Source organism: Fukomys damarensis, unplaced genomic scaffold (assembly GCF_012274545.1).
Source record: "Fukomys damarensis isolate Sample0158 unplaced genomic scaffold, DMR_v1.0_HiC HiC_scaffold_22, whole genome shotgun sequence".
Classification (NCBI taxonomy): domain Eukaryota; kingdom Metazoa; phylum Chordata; class Mammalia; order Rodentia; family Bathyergidae; genus Fukomys; species Fukomys damarensis.
The window spans coordinates 1,667,738-1,676,595 of record NW_022900934.1 but is presented as its reverse complement, the minus strand read 5'-3'; the positions used below and the strand labels follow the sequence as shown (position 1 = coordinate 1,676,595).

At 61.0% G+C, this 8,858-nt stretch overlaps 2 protein-coding genes across 2 annotated transcripts in view; one reads left to right on the top strand and one right to left on the bottom strand.

Annotated features, from left to right (window-relative positions):
- Window positions 1–51: 51 nt before the first annotated feature.
- Window positions 52–4,935, top strand: Adrm1 (adhesion regulating molecule 1). The gene is made up of 9 exons (XM_010637769.3): window positions 52–362; window positions 1,058–1,174; window positions 2,363–2,486; window positions 2,746–2,832; window positions 3,394–3,475; window positions 3,707–3,939; window positions 4,147–4,304; window positions 4,475–4,577; window positions 4,709–4,935. The coding sequence occupies exons 1-9, from the start codon at window positions 150–152 to the stop codon at window positions 4,813–4,815; spliced, it is 1,224 nt and encodes a 407-aa protein (XP_010636071.1). The 5' UTR covers window positions 52–149; the 3' UTR covers window positions 4,816–4,935.
- Window positions 4,833–8,858, bottom strand: part of Lama5 (laminin subunit alpha 5) — an 80,310-nt gene continuing 76,284 nt past the window's right edge. Inside the window, exons 66-80 of the mRNA XM_033766968.1 lie at window positions 8,692–8,814; window positions 8,467–8,615; window positions 8,256–8,388; window positions 8,032–8,175; window positions 7,748–7,878; window positions 7,497–7,670; window positions 7,289–7,424; window positions 7,062–7,207; window positions 6,802–6,994; window positions 6,572–6,733; window positions 6,325–6,478; window positions 6,114–6,247; window positions 5,940–6,033; window positions 5,708–5,827; window positions 4,833–5,564 (exon numbers count right to left, since the gene is read on the bottom strand). Of these exons, the coding sequence (XP_033622859.1) occupies window positions 5,425–5,564; window positions 5,708–5,827; window positions 5,940–6,033; window positions 6,114–6,247; window positions 6,325–6,478; window positions 6,572–6,733; window positions 6,802–6,994; window positions 7,062–7,207; window positions 7,289–7,424; window positions 7,497–7,670; window positions 7,748–7,878; window positions 8,032–8,175; window positions 8,256–8,388; window positions 8,467–8,615; window positions 8,692–8,814 (2,133 nt within the window). The 3' untranslated portion in view covers window positions 4,833–5,424. The remainder of the gene's footprint in view (window positions 5,565–5,707; window positions 5,828–5,939; window positions 6,034–6,113; window positions 6,248–6,324; window positions 6,479–6,571; window positions 6,734–6,801; window positions 6,995–7,061; window positions 7,208–7,288; window positions 7,425–7,496; window positions 7,671–7,747; window positions 7,879–8,031; window positions 8,176–8,255; window positions 8,389–8,466; window positions 8,616–8,691; window positions 8,815–8,858) is intronic.

Here is an 8,858-nt window from a genome sequence, read left to right as displayed (position 1 = left end):
GGGGAGGGGGCAAGTGAGCCCGGACGTGGCCCGCTTGGCCGGCCGGAGGGCGCTGGCGCGGCTGCGACGCCCCAGAACGGAATCAGGCTTTCGGTGACACTGTCCCACCGCAGCACGCGGGCCTCAGTGCTCCTCTGTGCTCTTTCAGGATGACGACTTCAGGCGCTCTCTTCCCAAGCCTGGTGCCCGGCTCTCGGGGCTCCTCCAACAAGTATCTGGTGGAGTTCCGGGCAGGAAAAATGTCATTAAAAGGGACTACAGTCACCCCAGATAAACGGAAAGGGCTCGTGTACATCCAGCAAACTGACGACTCGCTTATCCACTTCTGCTGGAAAGACAGGACCTCTGGGACCGTGGAAGATGTGAGTGCCTGTTATCCCAAAGCCTGTCCCAGAGAGAGAGAGAGAGAGAGAGAGACCGCCTGATAAGCTGTAAGGGCGCCTTGCTGCTCTCTCGCCGTGTACCCAAGGGTTCCCGTTTTTCAGGGAGTTGGGGTGCGTGGGGACTTCTGGCCGGGTGCTGTCACCAGCTGGTGTACAGCTGGTCTCACGCCTGACAGAGACGGCTCCCACCACTGCAGTCATGTGTTGTGCAATGACCGTAGTCCGGGAGGTTTAGCACCTTGGGGACGACAAAACTAACGGAAGGTGTTTCTCAGCCCGTGCTCCTGGTCTGAGAAGTCTTAGGTGACTGGCATCGCAGAAGTTGTCAAAAGCCCTGACCTTCATCACAACCCTCAGGAAGAGAAAGCTTTATCATGTTTCTTCTGTGTTCTTTGCTCTTTGTCCCACTTGAGGGCAAGGCAGAGATGGCTTCTATCTCATCCTGCAGCGCTGTTCTCAAAATGTTTCTGTTAAAGTCCCGTGAGAGCTGATGGCACCCCAGCCCCGCCCCTGAACCTGGTGTAGGGTCTGCCCCTCCCCGTGGAGTGTCTGCCCATGACTAGTGACTTCCCTGTGCCCGTGCCCTGAGACTCTAGCTCCAGAGATTTCTTGAGAGACTGCAGCCTGGCAGTGCTTGTGCGCATGAGGCTAACTCCTGTGCTTGTGGTTGTCAGGACCTGATTATATTCCCCGATGACTGTGAGTTCAAGCGTGTGCCTCAGTGCCCCAGCGGGAGGGTCTACGTGCTCAAATTCAAGGCAGGGTCCAAGCGGCTCTTCTTTTGGATGCAGGTATATGGGAGGGTTTAATTTGTGTTGTTACCTTTTCTTGCCTTTGTATAGCCTGGTGTATCCGGTGGTGGAATTGGCTTTGGCACACAGCTGTGCTGACTTGGTCTGCCTGAGATATGTTACCAGGGGGGTGGGAAGCTGGGGTGGGGCTCCCCGCCTGTCCGAGGCTTGTGGCTGGGCTCCAGGTGCCCTTTACACACCGTGTGCGCCTGCTTTACTGAGGCGACAGCAGCAGGTTCACTGCTTCTGGTCCCCATGGACTCCTGAGGCCCCAGAGCAGGGGCGGGGTAACCTTGGGGCAGGGTCTCCTTGCTGTGTTCTTACATGGCGTATCCTCCCCAGACTGCCTCACAGAGTGTGCTGGACGCCTGGGACTCACTCACTGCAGCTTCCCTCTTAGCATAGATGCTTCTGGGAGCCTCTGCCCACTCTGCCACTTGTTGGCCGCAGGACATGGGTCTTTCCTGGGTGTGAGCTTGTTACCTGTAGGTTAAAGCTACGAGTATTGTGTATGTTCAGCAGCACGTGCACACGGGTTTGCAGTTCGGACAGCTGTTGCACGGTCCCTCTGCAGGTGTCGGCCTGCTGCCTGCCTCCAGCACTGTCTAAAGGGAAAGCGGCAGAGAACCATAGATGGTGACAGTGTGGCTGTGTCCTTGTAAACTTATTTACAAACAGGAGTCGGTGTGGTTTGTCAGCTGCTATAGTTTACTGTGGTGTTGAACTTTCGTCCCCTTCTATCTCTGTTCTTCTTGGTTTTACGTATTTAATGCTCTTCTTGCCGTTACCAGGAAGGCAGGGACTGTGTACCCTGAAGTCTACAGGGCTCAGCAGGTGCTCAGGGACGTTGTGGGTTCTGGGGGCATCTGTGGAGTGAGGTGTCTGGGGGCCCCACCCCTCTTGGCAGAAGTGTGAAGCAGGTTGTGCCCACTGGTAGAGGACAGGGGACTGCTGAGGGGAGAGGGTTTGGCCTGCCCTCCCCGTGGTGCACTAGGTGCCATCCAGCACCTGTGATTGCAGCTGCGGGGATGGCAGAGTGTTCAGGTGCTGCTGCGGCCCTGGCAACCATCTGGCCTGGTCCTGTGTGCTGTGGGCCGTGTTGAGGGCCCCGTAAGTGGACAGAGAGCCCTCAGAAGCCAGCATCTGTGTGTGCTGCTCAGCTGGGGCTCTTCTCGTCCTTCGCTGCAGGAGCCCAAGACTGACCAGGATGAGGAGCACTGCCGGAAGGTCAACGAGTACCTGAACAACCCCCCAATGCCTGGGGCACTAGGGGCAAGCGGAAGTGGAGGCCACGAGCTGTCTGCACTGGGCGGTAACGGTTGTCTTGGCCCTGGTAGTGCAGGCCAGTGTTTTCTAAGCAATTAACAGATAATAAATTAGAGCCCTTTTGTAGTTCGAGCTCAGTTCCACCTGTCTTTGTCGGGAGAGACATGGCTGGCCCCCACTGCCTCTTGCCACGTGTTGCTCTCTGTATAGTTATGGGGCCTGGCATCTTCCCTCTGAACCATGGTACCTTCATAGGCTGGGCCCAGGCCACAGGAGGCCCCGAGTCTGAGCCCTGTGTTTTCCAGGTGAGGGCGGCCTGCAGAGCCTGCTGGGGAACATGAGTCACAGCCAGCTCATGCAGCTCATCGGACCGGCTGGCCTTGGAGGACTGGGTAAGGCAGCTAGCTGCCTGGCTCGCTCTCGAAAGCAGGCCTCTTCCCTGTGCTTGCATTTGAACCCAGTGTTTGCTTGAAGCACTTGTTGATGCTGACTGAGCAGCATCTGCGTGGATTCCCTGTGCCTGTTTGGCTGGTTGCTGTGTGGGGGAGGCCTCTCTGGGTCCCCAGGTAGAACCCCATTATGTATTCAGGGGCACAGCTTGCTGAGGGCAGGACTGAAGGGTGAGAGCTCCGGGCTTCTGGCTGGGGTTCCTAGGTTGGGCTGGCACCAGCAGCTCGTGGTATGGTGCAGGTACACGTGCTGGACACTTAGGAAACAGCTGGTATGGTGGCCAGGACGTGGGACACAACAGAAGTGTCTGGCTCAACAGAACAAACCTTCAGACCATGGGATTGGAGCAGTCACCACTGCTTCCTGAGACCTGCCTCCCGTGTTCACTACCTTGCCCATGCGAGGCCCTTGGTGTGGGTGGGGCACCCTGTGGAGGGAGGCTAGGCCCGTGCCCAGAGGCCAGGGCTGCGTGCTGCCCTCAGCACACATTTTGCTGTTTATAGGTGGGCTTGGGGCCCTGACGGGGCCAGGCCTGGCCAGTTTACTGGGGAGCGGCGGGCCTCCTGCAAGCAGCTCTTCGTCCAGGTGAGCCCACAGCACCCGGCCTGCCACACAGGTACATCCTGTCAGCCACCGTGTCCCTCCCTCCCATAGCCCCCACACAGCAGGTCGGGTGGACGGAGTAGGCTCCATTGAGGGTCCTCAGGGCCAAGCCACTCCCTGGAGTGGTAGAACCTCACCTTCAGAGTGGGTTCCAAGTGGAACAGGCACCTGGTGGAAGCCTTGCTGCTCTAGCACTTCCCTCGCTCTTCCCAGCTCCCGGAGCCAGTCGGCAGCGGTCACCCCATCCTCTACCACCTCTTCTGCCCGCGCCACCCCAGCCCCTTCTGCCCCAGCAGCTGCCTCAGCGACCAGCCCGAGTCCTGCGCCCAGTTCAGGTAATGGAACCAGCACAGCAGCCAGCCCAACCCAGCCCATCCAGCTGAGCGACCTCCAGAGCATTCTGGCCACTATGAATGTGCCGGCCGGGCCAGGTGGCGGCCAGCAAGGTAAAGTGTGTTCATGGTAGGTGGGGGTGGGGGGGTGCCCCTTGTTTGCTCCCTGGCTGTGAGGCACTGGGCCGAGCAGGTCCCTGAGTGCTGCACTGAGTCCCCACCCTCTCCCTCATACCGCATGGCTGCTGGGTTCCAGGGCTTTTGGACTGTTGCTGCCTGGGCCAGTGCCGAGCTGCTGACGGCTGTGTGCTTGTGCCCTAGTGGACCTGGCCAGCGTCCTGACACCAGAGATCATGGCTCCCATCCTTGCCAACGCAGACGTCCAGGAGCGCCTGCTGCCCTACCTGCCCTCCGGAGAGTCGCTGCCCCAGACTGCAGATGAGATCCAGAACACACTGACCTCCCCTCAGTTCCAGCAGGTAGGGCCAAACCCTGCCTGCCTGCCTGCCTTGCTCTGCTGTGCTGTGCGCACCTGTGACGTTGGCACACATCGAGGCAGCTCCCTAGGCCTTGCCTACACCCTGGCGGTGGCTCTGGGCTGTGCTGGGGCTGCTGGTACCCCCAGCACAGCATGTGGCTCTTTTTGCAGGCCCTGGGCATGTTCAGTGCGGCCTTGGCTTCGGGACAGCTGGGCCCCCTCATGTGTCAGTTTGGGCTGCCCGCCGAGGCGGTGGAGGCCGCCAACAAGGGCGGTAAGTGCCCGTTGGAGCTGTCCCCTCACTGTGCAAAGTGGTGCTGCCCGTCCCTCTGCCTCTGAGCTCCTGTCCCCGTTGGGCAGTAGCTTGGGCCAGAGTTCAGCAGTTTAATGTTTTAAATGTTTCAGATGTGGAAGCATTTGCCAAAGCTATGCAGAACAATGCCAAATCTGAGCAGAAAGAGGGCGATGCAAAAGAAAAGAAAGACGAAGAAGAAGATATGAGTCTCGATTAAGTTATTTGCTGTCTTCTAAGGAATTGAATTCTTAGTCGCGTGGCTCTAGTGATTGTGATTTGTTGCATACCCTGTCCTGTTCCGACTTACTAATAAATAAAAGTCCTTTCTTTTACCTGCCACCTCTGGTCTTCCTTTTTCCCCAGCATGAGCTGCAGCAGCTCTTCCCTGTGGACCTGCCAGTCGCACCCCAGGTTCCTCCTACCTTCTGGCGCAGACCCGGTTCTGGTCTGGGCAGCAGAGGCCAGGGCCAAGTCAACACTCAGCCCCGTGTATCTCTTGAGCTGACACACTCAGAATACTTTTTAATGTTTGTGTTGAGGAAACCAGTGGTGTTATGTCTAAAAGTGCTAAAAATTTGTGGGAGGTAGGAAAAAGGATAAAAGCCCATTTTACAGTGTTCTACCCTTCCATTTAAAAAGATAATTTAATCCATTTCCAGAAAAAAGACCTGTCACCCAGAGGACCTAGATAAATACCCACAATGCTCCTACGAAACTACTGAACGTGGAGGTGCTCAAGCCCCATGGGGCTCAGGTACCCTGGCCAGTCCTGGAGCTGCACCTTGCCCGTCTGTGGAGAATCTGCTGGAGGGCCCTGCCGGCCGCACTATGTGACTGGGCAGCCACTGGCCCCGACGGCCCCCTGGACACCTGCAGGGTGAGTCACAGTGATGGGGGTCCGGTTCACCACCAGCTTCCTCATGCAGCCTTGGTAGGTAGGAAGCGCAGACTCTGCAGCCATGGTCTCTGCGGATGCAGGGGAGGATGGGGTTGAGGATGGCAGCCTGGTCCCCCAGACCCTGGGTCTCGGCTGCCCTTACTGAGGCAGCAGGATGGGAGCAGATTACCCAGTGCCAAACAGGTCCCCCACCTTGGCCGAGGCCACTCACCAGGCAGGCCCCCGAGGTGCAGAGGTACTGGGCCATCAGCCACGGCCACTGCGACAGGGCCCACGGTGTGGTTGCTCTGTGTGTCGACCTCCAGCCGGAGTGCGTCCCCACCCTTGATGGCTGCAGGAGACACTTGTGGGTGCCCCCAGCCCAGCCAGTCCCTCAGGCGGGCTACGCTTGCTGAGGCCCACCCCAGCTCCCCACTCTTGGGCATGGGAAGGGACCTCCTCACCTGCCAGGCGGTGCCACTGCCCATCACACAGTGCTGCAGAGCGCGTCACCCACGTGGAAAATTCACCTGCCCCGTCATCTCCTCGCAGCAAGACCTGACGTGGGGAGGGGCAGGCTTGTCACCCAAGGTCACCAGAGTTGGGAGACCCCTGCTCTGCTACTGCACCCTGTTCACCTGCTTCTCGAACACCTGCAGCTGTAGGTACGGGGGACTCTGTGCCCGGCCCAGGTGGAAGATCAGCCCAGTGGCTGCCAAAGGCCGCACCTCCAGCTCCAGGCTCACGCGGGGCAGTGTGGCCCCCAGGGGTTCTGTGAGGAAGGCCCTGGTCAGAACAGAAGGCCCAGCAGGGCACAACCTCCCACAGTCCCTCCTCTGCCCCCCAGACCTAGGGTGACAACTCCTCCACTGCCTGGGAAGAACAGGCCACTCTCCAGGGGGCCTGGGGTGCAGGGTGTGACCCCCACCATCCGTGTAGGGGCCCCCAAGGGCCGCCCATCCAACTGCAGTCTCTTCACACAGCCATTGAAGCCGATGTCCACCTGTGGACAAATGGCTGAGTCAGGCTGGGGTCATTGCAGAGGGGGACGGTGCCAGGCCAGGTGGAGGCTGGGCGGGGGCAGGAGGGTTCTCACCGGCAGGGAGCTATGGCTGTTGGCTGGGAGGCCCCCCACAAAGAGGGTGTGGGGCTGCAGGACCTCTGCCTTCTGGGCCCGATGGCTGGGCTGCTCATGGCTCCAGCCCGGGACCCCATCTGTGAGGAGCTGAAGCTGACTTTTCTCCCAGTGCACAGAGACCTGGGGGGGAGGGAAGGTCAGCAAGGTGGACCCAGGGCCCTGCCCGCGTCCTGGCCTCAGCTCCTCACCTTGTGCCACTTGCCAGCCCGTGAACGCTGGCGGCTCTGGACGCGAAGGGGGCGTCCGGGCCCTTCCGTCTGTGCGACAAACCGTCCGTGGCTCAGGAAGACAGCCAGGGAGGGGCCGCTGGCTGCCAGTGGGGCAGCGAAGAGCAGGAGGCCTCGGGGGGTGTGAGGGCGGACGAGCAAAGAGAGCTGGAACCTGAGGCCAAGCACAGGGTCAGCCTCAGCAACCCCTCCAAACCAACCCTGGCCTGGCCGCACCTTACCAGTCCCTGTGGGGGTCCAGGATGCCTGCAAACTCCAGGTGACTGGGAAGGGGACCCCCAAACTGGAAGGCATCTCGGGTCTTGCTGAGGTACAGAGGTGGCCTGCATGCAGGGTCCTGGCTAGGCTGGCGGCTGCGGCGGGAGCTCTGGAGGGACCCAGACAAACGCACATTCCGGGGCTGCCCTCCTGCCCACCCCAGCTCAGCCCCACACCACCCGGGCCTCACCTTTCGAGCCACAGCCCGCAGTCCTTGAGCTCCCTGCCCCGGCGTCTGGGTGTGCGGGGCCAGGGCACAGCCTGTGCTCACGTTCACACTGCCCAGGTTCTGCTGCAGGTCAAATACGCGCTGTGGCCCCTGGAGCCTGGAGGAGGTGGGAGGTCAGGCGTGGTGGAGGGGCAGCGGAGGTGTCTCACCGTCCCCGCCCATCACTCACCGCCGCACAAAGACGTTGCTGATGCAGCCACTGAAGTTGTGGAAGGAGGCGGCAGGCTCGGACAGGCCCCCTAGGAGGAGCTGGGGGAGCTCCTCAGATGAGGGGTGCTGCCTGGGGGGAGGCCCACGGTGAGGCCTCATCTGCTGCAGCTCGTCATCCACGAACAGCCAGACCCTGGAGGCACAAGGGCAGTGATTCCCTGGCCCGCAGGGCCAGCCCAGCCCCGGCAGGAGGCCATGTGCAAGGCTCACCCTGTGGCATTGCTGTAGAAAGCGGCATAGTGGGGGGCACCATCGTTGAAGACCCCTCGCGTCCTCAGCTCTGTCCTCATAAGCCGCAGCATCACGTGGCCTTGCTGCAGGGACACCTGGCACAGCCCATCCTGGGGACAGAGGCCCGGTCAGTTACAACAGAGTGCCCAGACACCCTCCCTCCTCCGCTCCTGCCACTTCGGCCCCCAGACTGTCACTATGGCAGGTAGGGAGGAGCAGCAGCCCACGTGGGGCAGGATGAGGGCCCAGGAGGGTGGGCTCACCAGGGATGCTCGATAGTAGAGCAGACCGCTGTCCTGGGTGCTGCGAAAGCCAAGGCCGGAGTAGATCGCACTGGTGAGGGGTGCCACATCGGGGAGCGCCAGGGGCAGGAAGCCATGGCCATGGAAAGTCATGGTGCGTCCCACCTGCGGGGAGGGGAGCCTTGAGTGCCGGCCTTGGCAGGAGAGGACGGTGCCTGGCTCAGGTGGCGGGACAGGTGGCTCACCAGCAGGTCCGCCGTGCAGCCGGCGCTGATGCCTGTGGTGTTCAGCCTCTTAAGGTCCACGTATTTGCCGAGAGCTTTGATCCCTTTGATGCAGCCGCGGATGGAACCCCCAGAGGGGAAGAGTCGCTGCAGGCTGCAAGGGGCAGAGTCAGGCCTCCTGGGCCCTGCCTGGGCCACCCTGGGTGCCGCCAGCCAAGCACCGCGTCCTCACCTTGGCGGCAGCTGCTCAGGTGGCACCCCCCCCAGGTAGTAGACACTGGCCATGTCCAGTGTGTTGTTCTGCTCCACGCTGAACACCGTGGTCCTCTCCACGCGCACCAGCACTCGCTTGCGGCTGCCCGCCAGCAGGAACAGCTGAATCTGCGGAGCAGGACAGAGGGCTTCAGGCCACGCCTCAGCCTTGGGGCCTCCCTGATCCAGGGGTGCGTGCACTCACCGCCTTGCTGGCCGTGGTCAGGGGCGGAGGCGGCTGCAGCGGAGTGGCCTCCTCCAGGCCCGTGCCCAGGTCGTACAGGAGCACGAGGTTGCCTTTGAGCATGGCCAGGCACAGGAACTGGCTCTAGGGTCACAAGGACGGGGCAGGGTCAGCACAGGGTGAGGCTG